Source organism: Impatiens glandulifera, chromosome 3 (assembly GCF_907164915.1).
Source record: "Impatiens glandulifera chromosome 3, dImpGla2.1, whole genome shotgun sequence".
In the NCBI taxonomy this organism is placed as follows: Eukaryota; Viridiplantae; Streptophyta; class Magnoliopsida; order Ericales; family Balsaminaceae; genus Impatiens; species Impatiens glandulifera.
The window spans coordinates 3,002,262-3,024,081 of record NC_061864.1 but is presented as its reverse complement, the minus strand read 5'-3'; the positions used below and the strand labels follow the sequence as shown (position 1 = coordinate 3,024,081).

Below are 21,820 nucleotides of genomic sequence, written 5' to 3'. Positions count from 1 at the left end.
ATACACTTATACAACACCTTCGTATAACACCTACCTCATTTGGAAATAAATAGAACATATTTTTCTTTCTCTTATAATTTTTTTAAGATATATTTTTTCTTTCTTTCCAAATAAGGTAGGTACTATGCGAAGTTACTGTATAAGGGTGCTGTATATATCATTACTCATATTATATATATTTTTCAATTTTAAAAATTAAAAATTAAAGATATTTTTATTTTTTCAAGAGGGGTGGGCTTAAGCCCACCTGAACCCTAGGCTTAGACTAAATTCGTTTCTGGTTATATTGTTTTTTATGAAAAATATTTTAGTCAAGTAAATTCTAACCCCGCCTTTGGAGACATAAAGATTTAGATGTTGATATTGGTACCAATAGTTATGAGAGACAGGGCAATGCTACAATCATGATTTATTATTGGGCAACATTTGTGACATTCTTATATCAACAAAAGGAAAGTTTAGAAAACTCACAGCTACAACCCAATGTAAATTACAAAGATAAAATGCTTGCTCTTCAAGAGTATATATGTATCCATGAACCCTGGTTTGATGAGTGAAGTTTGTAATTTGTAAATTGGGATAGTGGAACATTTGATTTTCCTACTTGGAAGGATACTCAAGACATATTTGTAATTTGGAGGATGTTGAAATTAATGTTTTGGATAGTGGTTGCTAAAGATAAGGGACTGAAAAAGTAATGGACTATAATCCCTGTGGTTTCATGGTCCTGGCTCATTTGTTTTGAACAAAAATTGTTGATCTTTTAAAGATTGTAGAAGCCTATTAAATTTATACATCATGACTTTGAGAGATACATAAACTATAATTATATTTTGTGACATGTAATGTATTAATACAATTTTATTATTTTTACTTTTTAATTTAGAAAAATTAACACGATCAAATATATATATATATATATATATATATATATATATATATATATATATATATATATATATATTTGTATATTTGTGACACTTTGATTAATTTAAAGTGTTTTTAGTGAAATTCAAATTTGAAATAATCTCTTAAATATGAATTTTGATATTTAATCTATATATTCTAATATATTTAGAACTTACTATATCTTATTACGTGGTTTAAGTAAATATTCAATTATATAGATTATTTTTATAAACCCAATTGATTAATACTTCTAGTCTTCTACATTCAATTCAACAACTTTAATGTTTACATTTTTATAGTATAATATCTTAGTTTAGGTATAAAAAAATGAAGCTTATAAGTTATAAGTGGGTGTTTTCATCGGTAAATTAGGCTGCTTTTAAAAAAGTAAATTTTGGTCACAAAAATAAGATAAAATCAAATTGCTAAATTTAGAGTAAAGATTTAGATTGTTTGCTCAAATTAAAATTAAATAAATTAAGAAGTGTTAATTTATCTCAAATGTATCAATTATAAAATTAAACATTGTTATAACTTTAAAGAGGACAATCAAACATCAACCACTATTAAGAATAAAATTACAATATAAAAAAAATTCAAATAAAAAAATAACTAATATCCAATGATATTTTTTTTTGATAAGTATAGAATAAAAATTCACTAGATCTTTAAGTTAGAATTCAAAAAAAAATTAATATTTAAGAGATTAATTTTTTTATTAAGAACATTTTAAATTGAAGAGAAGATAGTTATTACGTGGTTAGTGTCTACTTATTTGTAATTAAAAAAAATTAATAATAATAGATTTTGGAAATAAAATAAATTAAAGATTATAGAGAAATGTTAAAAGACGCTGTAATTTTTTTTATGTTAAGCAAAAAGAAAAAAGAAAGTTGAGTCGGATCCAATTAAAATTGAAAGAGTAGTTAAACCCTAAACCCCAAAACCCTGCGCAATATAGAGTTTCGCGGCTGAGCATTTTCCCACTGCAATTGCGAATTCAGAGTCCCTCTCAATCTTTTTGAATTGTGAGATAGTGGTTCGAACGGCGGAGGATCAGAAACAGAGGAGAAGGAATGGAATCGAATAGAGCAGACGGTCGTAAACCAAATCAGTTGAGGTCACTCGCCTGCACCCGCGGCATCCTCAACCGGGCACATGGCTCCGCGAGTTGGTCTCAAGGTTCGTAAATCTCTTTTCCTACTTGCTAATGCATTTCCCGATAATTTGTGCATCCGCATCCATTTTAATTCACCCACTAATGATTTTTTATTTTTATTTTTGAATGAGAAAATTTTCTTTGAAGATTGTTGTTGATGGGAAAAGATAACTAATTTCCCACTCTATTTTAGGGGGCACGAAGGTTCTTGCTGCAGTTTATGGCCCAAAAGGGGGAACGAAAAAGAATGAGAACCCTGAAAAACCTTGTTTTGAGGTCATCTGGAAGCCTAAAACTGGCCAGAGTGGTGAGTTGTTTTGGTTTTTATGCACTTTTCTAACTTAAGAATACCGCATTATAGGTAGAATCAGCCCAATTTATAATAACAGGACACATAGCAACCTCCTGCTTCCATTGTAATTATAATTGTCTGTGTGTGATTGCCATTAAATTACATGTGCAAATAAGCATAGTTGTTGGGAGTTCAAAAATTTTAGGTCATTTTGATCTAATTGTGAGTAAATTCTATTGGTTGTCAGGAAAAGCTGAAAAGGAGTATGAGATGATGCTAGAGAGAACAGTGCGAAGCATATGTGTTTTGAATGTCAACCCAAATACAACAACATCTATAATTGTTCAAGTGAGTTTAATTGATATGGAAATATCCTGCGACCTCTTTTAACTGATATGGTAATGCAATGGAGTTGGTGCTATTATGGGATACTTAAACAACTCATGATTCTATTTTTTTTCCTTAGAAATGCAAGCTTCCAAGTCTTTCTTCTAATGATCATAACAGTTTCAACTATTTTGAATGTAATTTGCATTTATGTTGGAACTCTTCTAATAATGTTTGAGCTAGCTAGAAGCAGTAGTGGTTTCTTTTGGTTGATACAAGAACTAGTACTCAGTTCCAAGAAGTGTTTACTACAGTTTTTTCTCCTGTATTAGCTTTCAATAAACAAGTATGGATCATTTAAAGTTATTTTTTTTGTCTTCTTTTGATGATAGAATTATCCTCTGTTTCTTTCATTTAGGCATGCTTGTAGCTTTATTTTTTTCTCTTTTAGTCTTCTGTGCATTAGGAGCTGAAAGTTAGGAACTTTATCTTGAAATACCAAGTTATAGTTTCAGCTGTTACGCAAGTGGGGCTTTTATTAATTAATTGTAAACTTGATGATATTTTATTTATTTATAATTTATGGTTATAGCTTTATCTTTTCATTAACATTGAAATTTGTAACTGATGCCGTAGACTAATAAAAGTTGTTGCACTGTAGGTTGTTGATGATGATGGTGCTGTATCCTTCATACTCAGTTTTCTTTCTGAAATGTGTTAATTTCTGAGTTATCAAGAACAACTCATAATCCTAATTACATTCTTCACTCGCTCACTTCTATGTTAATGGTATGACTAGTTAGTTTATTGGAGACTAGACTTCTCATGAAAGACTAGCTGCTGTGTGAGTCCTCTTTACTAGATTTACTCTAACACTAATCTCTAAACTAGCAACAGGGTCTCCTTACTAAATTCTTGTTTAATAGCCGCCTCATTGCTAAAAACCTAAATAGTGGTCCCCAACTTGATGAGTAATGTGTGGACTATTGTGTTTCATCATATCAACCAGTTATTTTCAGTTTGTTCTTGGTTTTATCCTGTGTATCGTTGGCATAATTTTTATCAATCATTTTTTTCTCAATGGAGTGATAAAACAGTATATCAAATATAAGGTGGGTTAATCTCCATACTTTTATTGTTTCTAAGAGGAAGTTTTATGTTTTACATCAAGTGTGCTTTCTAGTGTATAAATATGCCTGTTCATCAATGATGGTAATATCAAGATTTTTTTTTTTGTATTTCACATTAACTACAATTAGTTGTCCTTAACTGAAATCACCAGCTTCTCCCATGTGCCATAAATGCAACATGTGCAGCACTTGTAGATGCTGGAATTCCACTGAAAAATCTTGCCGGTATATAATAGTCATCACTAAACATGGATATTTTTATGCTTTTGAAACTTATTTGATTAATTATTCTTTTCTTGCTGTTTAGTCGCTGTATGTTGCTGTCTAACTGAAAATGGAAACGTGTTGCTGGATCCAAGCAGGGTCGAGGAGCAGGTTTTCCTTTTTTCCTTCTTGATTTATTTGTGTCTGTTTATAGTTGAGGACTATCACCTCAATTAGTCCAACAGAAAGTAAAGAAGAAAATATTAAATAATTTAGTTAGCTTTGTCGCACTTCTTCTGTACATTCTATTGACATTGAAACTTATTAAAAACAACTTTTTTGTGGAAATTGCATTAGGATTGAACACTGAAGGCTTAAATCTGCCACTTTCCGGAAAAAAAAAAATCTGATGATTTATTTATTTTATGATACTATTTTTCTTTTTTAGTATTGTCTTTTATAACATGAATTAATGACAGGAAACAAAAGCTTTTGTAAGCTTGGTTTTCCCCAACTCGAATCAGTCCATCAATCCAAAAGAATCTAAGGCAGAAGGCGAAAAAACGGAGCATGGCATCATTACATCCACTACACATGGTGCAATGTTAGGTACTCCCATCACAATGATATCTTTTGTTTGTTATATCACCATGGAAGTAAGATTGCTTTTATCTATAAAATGTCGAGGCATTATTTTTGTGTGTGAATAATACACATAAAAACATTAATTTATTTCATTTATGTGTGTTGTGTTCAATTTGTGCGGTTTTGCAGTGGAGGACTATTTTCGATGTCTGGATCAAGGGCGTTCTGCTAGCGCAAAGCTGTCTGATTTTCTCAGGAGAAACCTACAACAGCAAGTCACAAATGACTCTTAAAAGGCTGCATGAGTTCTCTCTCTATATAGTTCGACTTCAAACAGTATATGGGCTCAATTGAGGAAGATTATGGGCAAGTGATGATTGTAGCATTATGGTTAAGAGTAACAAAACTCTCTTTTAGTTGTATTTGAATCGTGATCTTTCCTTTGGCACCTCAGTGTAGTAGAAGGAAGGATTTGTTCCCTATAAACAAATTATATAATTGTATGAAAGTAGTTGCTAACTTCAAGAAGTTGGCTTGAATTTTGTTGTTTTTATTTGTTTGTTTTTTAAAGATATTTATTTTGCAATAGATGATGATGGCAGAAAAGAATGAGGGCAAAATAGCAATTTTGTTGCTATAGATGATAGAATACAATAATGGTTAATCAAGGTCAAATCTAGTGCATTGTGCTGATGTTTTTTTTTTGTTTATTTTTTTTTATTATTTTCATGATTGTTTAGACCAATCAGAGGTAGTGGTTGATGAATAATTTAAGGCCTTGTTTGTTATAGGTTTTTATTTTAATTTTTTTTAAATCAATTTTCAAATCAATTACTTTTCACCAATCATATTCCTTATTTCATTAATCAAAATATTAAAATATTCTTTATTTTAAATTATTATTTTATATTTTATTTATATATATAAATATCTTTTAAGTTTTTTTATCAAAAATAATCATTATTTTTCTCTCTCTTAATTTTTTAAAAAACAAACAAGGCCGAGTTTTTTTTCTTCGAACATAGGGCCACCAGAAGTAATTTTTTTCTTCTTGGAACATAGGGCCACCAGAAGTAATTTGTCTCCTTCCTCTTGGGAACTGGGAAAAGATTCTTTCACACACTTTGTTGGATCTGTATAGTTTATACTATTTGTATAATATTATATAGACTATAATAATTTTGGTCTTTGTATTGAATTTTAAGAAATATTCCTAAAGGTTCCTAACTATTGCTATCCATTTCTTAAGTTACACATAATTAATAAGAATATACTCTGTATATGGTTCAAGAGAAAAGAGTAAATGTTTCGTATTCGATTCCTATGAAAAATACCTTAAGTTGAAGTACGAAGACAAGACAACCGGTGGGTGGGTGGGATATGAAATCATTTTGAATTAATTTTTTTTTTGTCTCCATTCAGTTGGCACCAGGGAAGTTTGATAGAAAGAATCAATGTCTTATTCTTCTTTCATACTATAAAAAAGCTTTCAAACATATTGAAATTAAAGACCAAACTCAATAAGGAAGCTATGGCATCTTCATCTTTTGCTTGTCAGATCAAGTTATCTTCTTCCCTCCATGATCAATCACAAAGATCTGATCATCACCACAGATCCCCTCTCCTCTCTTCGACCAAGGTAATGTATATATATATTGCTAGAATTAATCTTTGAATTTATATAAATATAAACATATACATGATTGATGTATAATATTGATTAAATTTGCAGCCACTGATGAAAGAGTTTGAGCAGGCACCATTGAAGCTTATTAACATCATCAACTTCCCAGGAATCATTTTCAAGAAAATCTCCTCAAGAATGTTGGATTCATTAGTTGATTCCTTGTTTCAATTTGTTGATCAACCTTTGCTCCCTTCTCAGGTCCTTCAAAAACTCAGAAACCAATAACTTAAAACTACTTATCGTTTGGAATGTAAATTCTTTTTTGCGACAACGCAGAAGAACTTTGCTCCGGTGGAAGAACTTGGAGGACCCATTGAAGTTTCTTGTGATGAAGGGGGAATTCCTATAGATTTTCCAGAGGGAGTGTACATAAGAAATGGTAATTATGATTCTATTTTATTATCTGTTCATACAACTTGGGGAGTTGATTCTGAATTAATTGCAGGCTCTAATCCTCTCTTTGGAGGACTAAAGTCGACAGAATCGTTTCTTGGAAGATCAAGCTGCATCTGGGTGGAAGGAGAAGGAATGCTTCATGCTGTCTATTTTCACAAGGACCCCAATGGGGATTGGACAGTTTCCTACAAGAACAAGTACGTAGAATCCGAGACGTTCAAGCTAGAAACGGAAAGAAACAGGCCTGGTTTCCTTCCAGCTATTGAAGGAGATTCTCCTTCTGTCATGGCTGCTCATTTCCTTAATCTGGTGAGACAAACAATTATGATAATCAATTCTAAACTTAATCAAATAAAATATTATTTAAAAGGTAGATATTTTTTGTGGGTATGCAGTTGAGGTTTGGCATGATCAATAAACTGCTGAGCAACACAAACATATTTGAACACTCTGGAAAACTATATGCCATCTCAGAGAATCACTTGCCTCAAGAGATCGACGTTTTAACACTGCAAACACGCGATGAATGGGATGTCAATGGAGCCTGGAAGAGACCTTTTACCAGTCATCCCAAAGTAGGTCACAATCTGTATAATTAATCTGTATAATCACTCAAAGTTAGTCTCATGAAATTGAGAAATTAACACAGAAAGCTCCAGGAAGTGGAGAATTGGTCATAATGGGAGTAGAAGCAATCAAACCATTTTTTGAAGTTGGAGTTATCTCTGGTAAGCTTGTTTGATCTTGGGTTATTTGATTTTTGTTATAATCAATAAAAACACAAAATCATCTGAATTGATCTCCAAATAATATGCATTATTATGTGATCAGCGGATGGGGAGAGAATGGTGCATAAGGTGGATCTTAAGCTAAGCAGATCTCCATTGATCCATGAGATGGGGATAACCCAAAAGTAAAGATCATTTCTTTACCATGAGATAATTCATGATTCACAAACATTATTAGTATGTAGTTCACTTATAATCTTTGTTTGTTAATTTGTATTAAAAGGTACAATGTTATCATGGATTTCCCTTTATTGTTAAGCATAAAAAGGCTAATGAAAGGAGGACCGTAAGTGTTCTATTCATTATACCCATCTTTATTTCTCACATTTAAATGTCCTTAATACTTAATTATATTTTCTGGGTGGTATTGATGAAGGTTGATAAAGTATGACAGTGAAGGGTATGCAAGAATAGGGGTGATGCCACGCTACGGAGATGCAGATTCTGTGAAGTGGTTTGATGTTAAGACACAATGCACTTTACATATAATCAACTGCTTTGAAGACGGTAATGAGGTATGTTACTTTCATGTTTATATAAAGAAAGGAAACTTTGATGACAACTTAATTAACATGATCATGGAATTAATTAACAGGTTGTAGTAAGAGGATGCAGGGCTGAGGCATCAGTGCTGCCGGGGCCTGAAAGGGGAGAAAGAAAGCATGAATGGTTCTCGAGGGGATACAAACATGTGGGAATGAAAGAAGAAGTGTTTCCTAACGATGATTATTCACATATGGATGGAAAATTCTTCACTCGAGCATATGAATGGAGATTAAATATGGAAACTGGAGGAGTTGAGGAGAGGTATCTGTCTGGGACTGATTTCTCAATTGACTTCCCGATGGTAAATCCAAGTTTTACAGGTCTTAAACATAAGTATGCATATGCCCAAGTCATTGATTCTTTAGCAAGCTCTATTTCTGGTATTATTTTCTCTCTTTCTCTTCTAGCTATGATCTATATTGATAATCTTTTCAGCAGAGATGAGATGATATATTAACAAAAATTTGCACAGGTAATATGAAATATGGTGGTATAGCTAAACTGCACTTTGAAGAAGAAGCTTCTTATAAGTCCAATTCTCATGTAATAATACTCTGTTTCGATCTCATCTGCTTCTTTCTCTTATGATTTTGTGAGGTTGATCATGAATGGTGATTGTATGCAGCATAATGAGAATAATAATGGGTTAACAAAGATGGAGATTCACAAATTCGGAGAAGGCATATTCTGCAGTGGAAGTGCATTTGTTAGTAAGGAAGAAGGTGGTAATAATATTGATGAAGATGATGGATGGATTGTCTGTTTTGTTCATAATGAATTAACAAATTTGTCCAAAGTAAGTTACATCATTTTATAACACTATTAATCTGCATTAAAGCTTGCTTAGCAGTCATAAAATTGTTCTTATGTAGGTTCACATAATCGATGCAAAAAACATGGTTTCAGAACCTGTTGCCAAAATCACACTGCCTCAGAGGGTGCCTTATGGCTTTCATGGAGCTTTCTTCTCCATACCAAATTAATTTCAACCTTATTATATAGCTCAGATCCTTTCAAATCTTGTTCTTTTGGGTCAACTTGGCACTTTTCTAAAGTTCAGGACTTTTTTGTCCTAAGTAAAAATGTCTGGTGTTTGTTTTGATCTCAACCAAATGACATGCAATCATGGAGGCAATAATATGTACAAATATTTGGAATACTAATTTGGTGGAATGTGAGCCAATCATCTTTAAATTTAATTTTAAATAATAAATTAAAACAAGCAAACAAAATAAGCATTATATATATATATATATATATATATATATATATATATATATATAGATATATATATATATAGATATATAAAAGATTTATATACTTAAATTATTACAATATATTTTAACACTTTTGATACATGGAATATTAAATAGTGGTATGCATATACTTATATAATCTCCGACCAATATCAATAGCCAAACTTAAAATGAGGTTTTTGCCCTTTTCCTTCTTCTCTGTGCAAATTTAACCTCTAGACTTAATTTAGATAAAACTTATTGATAAAATTTATTTATAAAATTTAATTTATTTATATAATATTTTTATATAACATAAATTTATAATAATACTTAAAAAAATTATAATAAAAAAATATAATAATATTAAAAGATTATAATAATGTTAAAAAAAATTAAAATAATGTTAAAAAATTATAATAATGAACGATATTTAATGATGTTTATTTTTTTAATAATGTTTGTTTTATCAAATAATATTAAAATATTGTGATGTAATTTATAATATTGTAAAGTATATGTGGTGATATTAAAAAGTTATAAAAGAAAAAGTATAGAAAAATATTATAAAAATAACTTTTTACTTACCCCAAAAATAAGTTTGAAAATAAAAATAGTCTTAATATTCAATATTTTAAATAAATTATAGGCTTAATAACAACAAAATAAAATTAATAAATAAAAGATAAATGGAGAATTCTGCCCCCTCACCTCTAAGTTCTAAATCGAAAGACAGGAGCGAATATTAAACATATATCTTATTTTAAAAATAAAAAATATCATTCTACTTCCTCTAATACAATGACTAATTCAATTCAATAATTAAAATATTAAAATATTATTTATTTTAAATTATTATTTTTTATTTTATTATTACATATTAATATTATTTAAATATTTTTACTAAAAAATATTTTTTATTCAAATATTTTAGATCCAAAAAGGCCTACATTTTAAACATATTAATTTATTAAATAATTCAAGTAAAATAATTTTATATAAGAGATTATGACTAATTAATTGATTGTAGACTTCAAGCTCATATTCTAAATTTTATATATTTTACCAACATAACAAATATATATATATATATATATATATATATATATATATATATATATATATATATATATTATATAAATATAAATAGTAACAAAAACAATAAAATAATTTAAATATATTTGTAAATTTTGAAATAGAAATTATAATAATTAACAATGATTTTGAAGAATTTGATTGATTTATTTATTTAAATAAAAAGACTTAAAATTTATTAGTATATTTAACGGGGCTAACGATTTTTTTCTCTAAAATTGAATATCCAATCTCGGAGGCACGTTGGGAAGACACGATTGATTCTTTCTGAGGGAAATCTTTTCTTAGGTCTGAACCTCCTGACTGGCCCTCCAATAGAACCCAAAGCCGTGAGGGTTTCGTAGATTTTACTGTCCGCTTCGCCCGAGAAATGTATTATGTTCTTTTGTACCAATGTAAACCTGGAGACTCTATTTATTTTTCCTTACGCCGCATAAGAGGGGATGTTTTTGTTGTGGCCACAAAACTCCCAAGAGCGGAGGAAAGTCATTCTTCTCCTGATAGAAAAAGTTCTGAACATTTGGTTCGAGCTCAATTATCTCGAACAATGAACAGATTGATTGTTTCAAATCTGCACGGTGCACCGACTTCGTGGGTTTGTGGGTGTTGGAATTTGGTTGTTCCTCTTATCAATCTTCAAGGATGGTTCAGTTGATGGACGTTGTTGGGTTGTCCAGCTCGATTCCAAAGTTAAATTCCAGTAATAATAAAATAATAAATAATAATTTAAAATAAAAAATATTTTAATATTTTAATTAATAATTTAATTAAAATAATTAATAAAAGTGTAACAAATTAGTCTCATTTCATCTCTTAATGTCTGTTCATCCTTTATTCAATCTTTTTCAAAATATTCATTATATTATTCAATTTCCTAAAAACATACATTTTCTCCCTAACTCATTAATTAATATACTAATTGCACCTTTATAGTTAATTAACCCACTAAATTTTATATTTCTCACTCTCTAAATTTATTAATTACTTCATTTTATAAAATATATAATTAAAATTAATAATATTTAAACAATTAAAATAAAATAATATTTTTATATTATATATTAAAATAAAATATATTAAAATATTCTTATAAACGAATAATACAAATAACAAGAAAGAGTCAAGAGAATTTTTTTATTACTTATCGAATGGGTCACCTTACAACATATCATCCATTTATTATTATATTTATAGTACTCCCTTCGATGTTTGCCATAGGCCACCAATATCAATTCAGAATACTTTTGAAATCCTTTTACACGATACTGCTGCTCTCAAATCCTTTTGCACGATACTGTTGCTACAGGAGCACATTCGATACATAAAAAGTAAAAAATATTTTCTCTAACATATCTCCATCAGAAATAAATTTTCCACATAGTTTGAGTTTAGAAGTAATCCAAAATAACGCCAAATTATATTCACTCACCGATTTAAAATCTTGAAGGCGTAAATGAAGCCATTCAAATTGAGCTTTTGGAAGAATGATCGTTTTCAAATGATCGTACCTTTATTTCAAATTGTTCCATAGGATCAATGGATCTTTCACGGTGAGATATTCAATTTTTAAACCTTCGTGAAAATGATGACGAAGAAAAATTATTGTTTTGGCCTTATCTTGATAAATTTCAGTATCTAGAATCCATGAAATGTAATTTTTTCGGTGATGTCAAGAGCCATGAACTTCAATTTCGTGAAGTTCAACATGAAATTTGAGATAAAATAAATTAGTTTGAAAGGTTTTCGAAGATACCTTTTGTCAACCTTGACCGATTTGGCTTTCGCAAATGAGGTGCAAAATTTGACTACCACGAACAATGAGAGAGCCTTGGCCTTTGTTTCGGAAACGAGAGACTTGTGCTAATAACGTGTTATAAACGAATAATACAAAGAACAAAAGAGAGTCAAGGAAGAGAAATTTTATTACTTATCGAATGTATCATCTTACAATATACCATACATGTTCTATTTATAGGACTAAAAATAAAGAGTAATAAATGTAGAATACGAAATGAAAAGACTTTATTAATGATGAAATATGAAAAAGTAAATGTTAATCTCCATTTATTATTATACTTGTCATAAATATCACATATATTTTATTTTTATTTAAATTTATAAATATAAATATGTATAACTAATATTTCACATATAATTTTTACCTAGTCAAGGAAAAATGATTAGATGTAATTTAAATTAAATAATTCAAATAATATTATAAAAAAAATAATATACACTAAAATATGCATTTCATTATTTAAACATTTATATAACTAACAAATTAAAAATTATTTGATGTAATTTAAATTAAATAATTTAAATAAATATATAAATTAAAATAAAATATTATACACTAAAATTTTAAAGTTTATACATATAATGTATTCATTTTAGTTTATAATATTAATTTCAATTATTTAATTTATTATGTTTATTTTTAATTTTAATTTTAATTATGTATTATATTTATAAAAATATTATTTTAATATTTATGTGTACCAAATTAAGATTAGACTAAACCTCCCCCACTAAGTTCCAAGCTCACACTCCAATAATACATGATATTCCCTTAAATTTAATATCATTTTATTTTAATATATAATATTTAAATTATTTAATTAAATATTATTAATTATATATATATATATATTTTATATTTATAAATAAAATAGTTAATAAATTTAGAAATATATAAATGATGAATGAATTAATAAAAATGTATAATTAGTGAGTTAATTAATAAATTTAAAAAATTTCACATCTACTATTCAATTGAAAGTAATTTGTCACATTTCTAGTTTCTTAAGAACTGGACAAAAATAGCTAAAAAAACGTTCCTAGATTAATTATAATTTTATTTTAAGAAATTTTACTCAAAAGTTGTCCAAGCTTATTTATCTTGAAAATATATTTGGAAAAAATAAATTGTTTGGTTATATAAAAGTGATTTTAGCATCTTATTTTTCGTACAAATTGAATCACAATTTCTACCACTTTAGCTATCATAATTAAATCATCAGTATAATATTTTTAAAATATTTTAATTAATAATTAAATATAAATTTAAAATAGCGAAGTTTTATAAGATACTCAATTATTTAATAATAATTCATAAAAATTTCAGCAACCCAACTCTTAATATTTAACTTGTGACCAATCAAAATTATAATTATTCACGTGTTGATTAATCCTAAGAGTCATTTGTGATTAACCTAAAATAATTCATACTATCATCTTAAATCTTTTATTAATAAATCAATTAAATTATTAATTAGAATATTAGTAATTTATACTAAGATGATTTGAAAATAACTCCAAATAATCTTATTAATGACAATACATACATAAATAATCATTAATATTTTTTGTCACATGCTAATAAGACTAATTGTCTAACTAAGCTAAGAAGATTGAATCAAAACAAAACCAATTTAATAATAAGTGGCACATTTGTTACCATTCAGTTAGCATCAGAGTAAGTTTATAGAAAGAATCAATGGTGATCTATTCTTCTTCATATCTTATAAAAACCTCCTAACCATATTAAAATTTAAGTTCAAAATTAATAAGCCATGGCATCTTCATCTTTTGCTTGCCAAATCAAGTTGATATCTTCTTCCCTCCATGACCAATCACAAAGCTTTGATCATCAACACAGATCCTCTCTCCTCTCTTCAACCAAGGTGCTGAGAATCATACATCATCATATTTATATATTCTTAGGATTAATCTTTGAATGTCTGTTTTATTTAACTTTGCAGCCACTAAGGAAAGAGCTTGAGCAGACACCATTGAAGCTTATGAACATCATCAACTTCCCTGGAATCATCATCAAGAAGATCTCATCAAGAATGTTGGATTCATTAGTTGATTCCTTGTTTCAGTTTGATGATCAACCTTTGCTCCCTTCTCAGGTCCTTCAATAACATAAAACTACTAATTTAGATTGTTTGGAATGTAAATTTCTCTTCTTCTTTTTGAGAGAATGCAGAAGAACTTTGTTCCAGTTGAAGAAATTGGAGGACCCGTTGAAGTTTCTTGTGATGAAGGGAGAATTCCTATAGATTTTCCAGAAGGGGTATACATAAGAAATGGTAGTAGTCCATTTATGTATTGTTAATATAACTTGGGAGATCAGTTTGATTCTAAATTAATTAATGCAGGTTCTAATCCTCTCTTTGGAGGATTAAAGTCCACCAAATCATTTCTTGGAAGATCAAGCCATATTTGGGTGGAAGGAGAAGGAATGCTTCATGCCATATATTTTCGCAAGGACCCCATTAATGGAGATTGGACAGTCTCTTACAAGAACAAGTATGTCGAAACCAAGACATTCAAACAAGAAACAGAAAGGAACAGACCTGGTTTCCTTCCAGCTGTTGAAGGAGATTCTCCTTCTGTCCTGGCAAGTCATTTCCTCAATCTGGTGAGACATGATTATCATAAACTATAATTATAATAAGTTCTACTTTCAAAATAAACTTTAAAAAAGTTATTACAAAAATTTATGCAGTTGAGATTTGGTATGATCAATAAACTTCTGAGCAACACAAACATATTTGAACACTCTGGAAAACTATATGCCGTCTCAGAGAATCACTTGCCTCAAGAGATCGATGTTTTAACTCTGCAAACACGCGGTGAATGGGATGTCAATGGAGCTTGGATGCGGCCTTTTACCAGTCATCCCAAAGTAGGTCACAATCTGTATAATTAATCTGTATAATCACTCAAAGCTAGTCTCATGGGATTAAGAAATTGGCACAGAAAGCTCCAGGAAGTGGGGAATTGGTCATAATGGGAGTAGAAGCAATCAAACCATTTTTTGAAGTTGGAGTTATCTCTGGTAACTCTTGATCCAGTTCTCTCTGTTTCACATATGGAAGCTTAATTGATTTCTAATATGCATTCTTCAATCTATGATCAGCTGATGGGGATAGAATGGTGCATAAGGTGGATCTTAAGCTAAGCAGATCTCCATTGATTCATGAGATAGGGATTACCCAGAAGTAAAGATCAGTTCTTTACCATGAAATTATAGTTCACTTAATTAATAGTGTTACTTCTTTGTTTGTTAATTTGTCTTAGGTACAACATTATCATGGATTACCCACTTTTGTTGAGCATTAAAAGGCTAATGAATGGAGGACCGTAAGTGATCTATTTATTATACACTCATATTTTTATTTCTCACATTTCAATGGTATTGATGAAGGTTGATGAAGTATGACAATGAAGGGTATGCAAGAATCGGGGTGATGCCACGATATGGCGATGCAGATTCTGTAAAGTGGTTTGATGTTAAGACACAATGTACTTTACATATAATCAACTGTTTTGAAGATGGTAATAAGGTATTGTTTATATATATAAATATGAGAAAAAGAAAACTTTGATGACAACATAGGATGATGATCATGGTGGAATTAGCAGGTTGTAGTTAGAGGATGCAGGGCTGAAACAGCAGTGCTTCCGGGGCCTGAAAGAGGAGAAAGAAAGCATGAATGGTTCTCAAGGGGATTCAAAAACATGGAATTGTTGAATGGGGGAGAAAAAGTGGACGATTCTTCACAAATGGATGGAATGTTCTTCACTCGAGCATATGAATGGAGATTAAATATGGAAACTGGAGGAGTTGAGGAGAGGTATCTGTCTGGAACTGACTTCTCAATTGACTTCCCCATGGTAAATCCAAGATTTACTGGTCTTAAACATAAATATGCTTATGCCCAAGTCATTGATTCCCTAGCAAGCTCTATTTCTGGTACTATTTTCTCTCTTTCTCTTCTAGCTATGGTCGGTATTGATAATCTTTTCAACAGATATTAACAAACATTTGCACAGGTAATATGAAGTATGGAGGTTTAGCTAAATTGCACTTTGAAGAAGCAGCTGCTTATAATTCCAACTCTCATGTAATAATACTCTGTTTCGATCTCATTTGCTTCTTTCTCCATGATTTTGAGAGGTTGACCATGAATAGTGATGCATGCAGCATAGGGAGAATAATAATAATAATGGGTTAATAAAGATGGAGATTCTCAAATTTGGAGAAGGCACCTTCTGCAGTGGAAGTACATTTATTAGTAAAGGAGGAGGTGATCATATTGATGAAGATGATGGATGGATTGTCTGTTTTGTTCATAACGAATTGACAGATTTGTCCCAAGTAAGATAGAGTATTTTTAACTGTTAATTTGGCTTGATTAGTTTAAGTCTTGAAATTGTTCTAATGTTGTAGGTTCACATATATGATGCACAAAACATGGATTCAGAGCCTATTTCAAGAATCGCATTGCCCCAGAGGGTGCCTTATGGCTTCCATGGAGCTTTCTTCTCTATCCCAAATTAAAGACAAGGTCCATTTCTTGTAATAACTAATTTAGTGGAATGTTTGAGATGTTCAAGTTTTAAATTAAATGTTATGTTTATAATTCCCTTTTCGCCTCCATTTCATGGGTCTTACCCCGTTTAAATAGATAAATACGATAAAGTTTGAGATGTATTCACGAAGAGAACTGAGTTTCAAATCAAAATCAAGCTCTTTAGAAAACATTTAGTTTTGGTCACTTGTAAAGAAGTTGACAATAACGACGCAAAATACCGTCGCTATGTTAAGTTATTTATGGTAAAAATAGTGTATGGTCTGTAGTCATTGTCTTTTTGTTTATGTCGTTAATCTGGCGACGGTTTTTATCGTCGCTAAATAGATGTAATAATTTACGGCCTCTAAGAGTTGGCGACGAAAATTTAATACTGTCACTACTCAGCCATGGTATTGGAATCGTCGATAGTGGTCGCTTTGTTTCTGTCTCCATTTTGGCGACGCATGTTTTACCGTTGCTAAAGATATGGTAACAGAATAAATTACCATTTGCGTTTAAGTACTAGCTACGTATTAAGACGTCGCTATAGTATATGGTGACAGTTATTCTAAATTTTATTTATTTACTTCCAAATTTTATTTAATGTACTTTGTAATACCAAAACAAGATAATTGGTATCATAAAAACAAGGTTAGGCATGAGGAAAAAAAAAGTAACAATTTTTTTATTCTATACTATTAACATTTTGTCTATATTCATACTAACAAGATCATTAATATTATTAGTTATTAACCGATATAATAATTTTATTTTCAATTGACAATTTGTTCTCAATAGAGCAAGGTTTCGAGAACTATTATCGTTGAAACAATAAAAGAAAGATGGCAGTAATTTAAAGTCTGAATAATACATGTTCAGTTATGCCATTGAAGCCTTACAATGCAGCATATATTGAATCCCATCAAGCCACATTTGTTTCTCACATTTATTCCTGCACTCAAATTCAATCACTCTATCAACGGTCTTCATCCCAAAGTAACCTCTTTTCTCTTCGGCCTCATCCCTTCCAATCCATGCTCCAATGTCGCTACATATATCCGACACTACATCTGCACCAGATTCATAGATCATAGATAGATCATAAGAAGAAATTAAAATTCAATCTTTTTTTTTCTGAAATTTTGTTCTTATCGTACACTTCTTTTTCTTTGTGAATGTTCCCCCCATGTGTTTGCTTTTCATCTTGGCCACCACCTGTAATTTGGAGTTTATGTTGATTGAGACATTCTTCCAATGGAGATCTCCTGTGGTTTTTTTATCATGTTTCATGTCAAGTATAAATATATTGATAATCTGTTTCTGTAATTTAATTAATAACTAGTTCTTACCTTTCCTAGTTCGTTTGAGAAGTTCTCCTCCTTTGGAAACGAAATTGAGTGCTGTTAAGAAGTTCGTCTCCTTCCTCTCGTCACTTATCTGTTCTTGATCACACCCTAATGCCATTGCTGCAGATCCTGATCCATGACCATGATTTCCCTTCTCCATTCTAGCCTTAAGCGTTGCAGCCCCTCTCAGTGCTGTAAAATTAAACATCAATTAAGATGGGTTTTCATTTAGATTCAGATTCAGATCCATATATATACCGGTGGCGGCACCAGCAGTCAAGGCCATGACGTCGCCGTTGGTTTTAGCATTGATAGCAGAGCTGACTATGGACAAGATGTGAGCGTGGTCGGCTCCCATTTCCTCGGCGATTTCGATGCAGTGTGAGGCTACTAAAGCTGCTGCAGAGGCCATGGCAGAGGAAGTCTTGGATTGTGATACTATTATTGATCCTTTGTTTTCCTCGGAACCGGCTGAGGTGGCGGCTATTGAAGCGACGGCGGCGGCCACGGCGGCAACGGAGATAGCTGCATGGAGATGAGCGTTGTGGGTTCGGTGCTCCTGTTTCTTCTTTTCCTTTTGGTCTTTTAGCCATGATCGACCCATTGTTCTTCCTTTCATCATACTTTTGTATATCTGTTGTTTCATCCATTCAATTATTATTTTTTTAATTTCAGACATAATAAACATGCTAAATAATAATAATAATTTAAAATTACCCCATTTCTAACCAACTGCTGGTTGCTCAATAAATCTTGGTTGAGGGCTTGATGAAACAATAATAATTCCTACAACATTCAAATAAAATTGTTTTATTTTAAAATAAATAATTACTTACATATATATATATATATATATATATATATATATATATATATATTATTTAATTCATTCATTTAATACTAAAATATTTTTTATTTATTCATCAATTCTTTTTACCATACCCATTTCTTCAAAATCAAGAATCATTAACATTTTTTTTATATAAATCAAGGTTTGTTTAAAAAAAAAAAAAAAAACTAGAGAAGAAGCTCTTCTGAATTTGCTTAAGTTTTTTTTAAAATTTTATTTGAGTTTTGAGTAAAACTTTTGTTTGACTTAATATTTTTAAGAATTAGTTTTTTTAAGTTTAATAATTGTTTTATTCTCTAAATAGATGAGATATATAGAAAGATAAGAAAAAAAATATTAAAAAAATAATTATTTAATTACTTAAAATGATTAATGTGATAAATGGAGTGAAAAATAAAAAATATTGAATTAATAAAAAAGAATAAGAAAAAATAAAACTGTAATATCAGTCAATCCATTTATTTTAAAATATATAACATAATAATAAATATATAAATTTGAATAATAATGAAATAAAGTTACGAAAGTAGCCCTAATAGGAGTGGCAATGTTTTTCTGCATTATGAAAAAGCTGACGCTGCTACGGCTACTAAACAAAGCATGTTCCGTTCTTGCTCCCCCTGTTCCTTTTCAGTACTTATTTGTATGTTTTCAGTGTGTGTGTGTGAGAGAAAGTAATAAAAGGTACCTTAGAATCATCACTTTTACGGGGAGAAACAGGAGGACTTTCAGTACTTTGTACTGGTTCAGCATTCTGTGTCTGTATTAAATAAAGAGTTAATTAGTAATAACTAATAAAGAGAAAATGAATGAAGTAATTTAATTAATAATAAAGAATTACCGAATAATAATAATAAGATTCTTTAGCAATGGTATAGTTGGGAGTGAGATCAGAATTAGAAATCATGATCAATGGTTTCTCTAATTCATTGTTGGCTAAATTAAGTGGTAATGATGGTCCATTGGAAGACAGAGCTTTTGAGAGTTCCGAAGCCGAGACACTCCACGACCTGGCTAGAAACTCCATCGATTCCGTCGGGGTCTCTGGAGCTGGATACGCCGGCGCCGGCAGCCAATTTGCCGGACCTTCTTCTTCTATGTTCTCAAGCTTCATTTTTGATCTCAATGAAGAAGAAGAAGAAGACACTGCAATATTAATTAGTTTATGAGGATTAGCAAGTTAGTTTGTGGATGGATGAATGGATTATAATAAGTACTTACTGTATGTATATACAATGATTGATAGATCGATCGATCTTGTGTTAATTAATTAATTAATTAATCAAAATCCTTGATCAGGGTTCAGTTCTTCATGCAAAGTTGGCAGCCATTTCAATGGGGGATTGTGCGGAGGATGTATTGTTTATATCTATCTATCTAGCAGCTAGCTAGCTAGCATAGTATATATGGAGGTAAATAGGGAGTGGTGTTCCCTAATTATTATTTTTTTTTTCTGTGAACCCTTCAAAGGCTTAAAAAAAAACCTCACATAAAATAAAGGGAAAGTTGATATATATATATATAACTATTTAAACTAGCATACTCAACTAATTCTTGAAAAATCAACTCTCGTGAAATTGATGAGTCAAATTTTGTTGGCCTCTTTAATGTAATTTTTAGCATCAGAGGATGTATTGTTTTTCTTTCAATCAATCATATTTTGAGTTGATATTGTGTTTTGTCATGTTCGATATCTTATTTAGTCGGATAGGGTTTTCCGTCTCAAAGTTTTATAATTCGAAAAGTATTCATAATCGTCGGTGGATCTCCACCGTTACTATTTATAATCTTCGATTGTGTTGGTGATTCTTTTTTGAGTATGTGTCCGTCTCTTTCTTAGCATCAAAGGAGACAAAATAATCGAATCTGAAGTTATTTTTTATTTTTTCAATAAAAAATTATTCGATTTAATCTTTCATATAGATGACCTTTTACGGGTATCTTTCCATGATTTGTATGATTTTTTTTTATTATTTCGGTCATATATGTTGATTGTCCATTTTCATTTGGCAAGATCTTCTCCAATGTTGTTTATCAATCATCGCCTAAGGATAAATTTTAACTACCGCTCAAAATTTGTATAGAGATTCTTCCGACACTGTTTCATTGGTTCGTTCGATTTGCTCTACTATAATATATAGTTCTCGTTCAAGAACTCTGAACTCAAATGAGTTCGTTTTTTAAGGAATCCTCAATAAATCGCATAATCGTTGAATCATTTCTATCTTGAGAGTTTTGTTTTTGTAAATTATTTGTTTATACAATTTAATATCTAGATCATTAATTATTAATTTTAATTTTATAGACATTATTTTGTATTATTTATTAATTAATTTTTCGTATTTAATTTCTATTTGAATGTAAAGCGAATTATTTCATTATAAAAAAAACTATCATTCTTTTCATAAGAACTAAATTTTTAGTTTATTAAGAATCATATTTGTCATTTAAATTATATCAATTATTTAAAAAAATTAATATTTTTTTATAAGAATTTTTAAATAAATATGAAATTCATATAGTTAACCACTATTAGATAAATATATTTTTATTATTTTGTTTTTCACCTTTTAAAAAAAAAATTATTTATTTTATTTTAATTTTTTATTTAATAATATTTTTTCAATTATTATTTTTAGTTAATAATAATGACATAATATTTTTATAAAAAATATACAATTATTATATTTAATAATTTTAAAATATCAATAAAATTAAAATAATTAAATTTTCATTTTTCATTTTATAAAACTTAGTTTTATTTGAATTCTTATAATATATAGACATTTTAAAATAAAAATAATATAAAAAAGACAAAATCAAAATGCTTTAAATATATTAGATAAAATTTCTTTTATGATAAATAATTAATTATCATTAAATAAAATAAGGGGAGTTACATACAG

The 21,820-nt window shown here is 29.6% G+C and overlaps 4 protein-coding genes across 4 annotated transcripts; 3 read left to right on the top strand and 1 right to left on the bottom strand.

The window, feature by feature from the left end:
• Positions 1 to 1,833: 1,833 nt before the first annotated feature.
• Positions 1,834 to 5,274, top strand: LOC124930929 (exosome complex exonuclease RRP46 homolog). The gene is made up of 8 exons (XM_047471305.1): positions 1,834 to 2,091; positions 2,262 to 2,375; positions 2,608 to 2,708; positions 3,349 to 3,369; positions 3,970 to 4,042; positions 4,125 to 4,192; positions 4,501 to 4,630; positions 4,796 to 5,274. Exons 1-8 carry the CDS (start codon positions 1,986 to 1,988, stop codon positions 4,897 to 4,899), a joined length of 717 nt encoding a protein of 238 aa, XP_047327261.1. The 5' UTR covers positions 1,834 to 1,985; the 3' UTR covers positions 4,900 to 5,274.
• Positions 5,275 to 6,021: 747 nt separating this feature from the next.
• LOC124931795 (carotenoid 9,10(9',10')-cleavage dioxygenase 1-like) lies at positions 6,022 to 9,122 on the top strand. The gene is made up of 13 exons (XM_047472345.1): positions 6,022 to 6,245; positions 6,339 to 6,491; positions 6,570 to 6,672; positions 6,739 to 6,998; positions 7,085 to 7,264; positions 7,339 to 7,417; positions 7,521 to 7,602; positions 7,701 to 7,763; positions 7,854 to 7,992; positions 8,073 to 8,403; positions 8,496 to 8,566; positions 8,649 to 8,819; positions 8,896 to 9,122. Exons 1-13 carry the CDS (start codon positions 6,138 to 6,140, stop codon positions 9,004 to 9,006), a joined length of 1,851 nt encoding a protein of 616 aa, XP_047328301.1. The 5' UTR covers positions 6,022 to 6,137; the 3' UTR covers positions 9,007 to 9,122.
• Positions 9,123 to 14,118: 4,996 nt separating this feature from the next.
• LOC124932967 (carotenoid 9,10(9',10')-cleavage dioxygenase 1-like) lies at positions 14,119 to 16,705 on the top strand. The gene is made up of 12 exons (XM_047473686.1): positions 14,119 to 14,267; positions 14,345 to 14,447; positions 14,517 to 14,779; positions 14,867 to 15,046; positions 15,121 to 15,199; positions 15,281 to 15,362; positions 15,442 to 15,504; positions 15,569 to 15,707; positions 15,787 to 16,117; positions 16,198 to 16,244; positions 16,358 to 16,522; positions 16,595 to 16,705. The coding sequence occupies exons 1-12, from the start codon at positions 14,154 to 14,156 to the stop codon at positions 16,703 to 16,705; spliced, it is 1,677 nt and encodes a 558-aa protein (XP_047329642.1). The 5' UTR covers positions 14,119 to 14,153.
• Positions 16,706 to 17,586: 881 nt separating this feature from the next.
• LOC124932223 (VAN3-binding protein) lies at positions 17,587 to 20,038 on the bottom strand. Its single transcript, XM_047472841.1, has 7 exons — positions 19,756 to 20,038; positions 19,603 to 19,674; positions 18,782 to 18,850; positions 18,323 to 18,698; positions 18,068 to 18,256; positions 17,876 to 17,983; positions 17,587 to 17,788 (listed from the first exon to the last, which is right to left on the bottom strand). The coding sequence occupies exons 1-7, from the start codon at positions 20,026 to 20,028 to the stop codon at positions 17,598 to 17,600; spliced, it is 1,278 nt and encodes a 425-aa protein (XP_047328797.1). The 5' UTR covers positions 20,029 to 20,038; the 3' UTR covers positions 17,587 to 17,597.
• Positions 20,039 to 21,820: the final 1,782 nt, after the last annotated feature.

Excerpts from the sequence above, each read along its gene's own strand:
- LOC124931795 (XM_047472345.1), top strand. The coding sequence starts at position 6,138 with ATGGCATCTTCATCTTTTGCTTGTCAGATCAAGTTATCTTCTTCCCTC. Across the intron at positions 7,418-7,520 it reads TGAAGTTGGAGTTATCTCTG|CGGATGGGGAGAGAATGGTG; the intron begins GTAAGCTTGTTT and ends TTATGTGATCAG. Across the intron at positions 8,820-8,895 it reads AATTAACAAATTTGTCCAAA|GTTCACATAATCGATGCAAA; the intron begins GTAAGTTACATC and ends GTTCTTATGTAG.
- LOC124930929 (XM_047471305.1), top strand. The coding sequence starts at position 1,986 with ATGGAATCGAATAGAGCAGACGGTCGTAAACCAAATCAGTTGAGGTCA. Across the intron at positions 2,376-2,607 it reads GCCTAAAACTGGCCAGAGTG|GAAAAGCTGAAAAGGAGTAT; the intron begins GTGAGTTGTTTT and ends ATTGGTTGTCAG. Across the intron at positions 4,631-4,795 it reads TACACATGGTGCAATGTTAG|TGGAGGACTATTTTCGATGT; the intron begins GTACTCCCATCA and ends GCGGTTTTGCAG.
- LOC124932223 (XM_047472841.1), bottom strand. The coding sequence starts at position 20,028 with ATGAAGCTTGAGAACATAGAAGAAGAAGGTCCGGCAAATTGGCTGCCG. Across the intron at positions 18,851-19,602 it reads GTAAAAGTGATGATTCTAAG|GAATTATTATTGTTTCATCA; the intron begins GTACCTTTTATT and ends TGAATGTTGTAG. Across the intron at positions 17,984-18,067 it reads TCTCAAACGAACTAGGAAAG|GAGATCTCCATTGGAAGAAT; the intron begins GTAAGAACTAGT and ends AAAAAACCACAG.
- LOC124932967 (XM_047473686.1), top strand. The coding sequence starts at position 14,154 with ATGAACATCATCAACTTCCCTGGAATCATCATCAAGAAGATCTCATCA. Across the intron at positions 14,448-14,516 it reads AGGGGTATACATAAGAAATG|GTTCTAATCCTCTCTTTGGA; the intron begins GTAGTAGTCCAT and ends TAATTAATGCAG. Across the intron at positions 16,245-16,357 it reads AATTGCACTTTGAAGAAGCA|AATAATAATAATAATGGGTT; the intron begins GCTGCTTATAAT and ends CAGCATAGGGAG.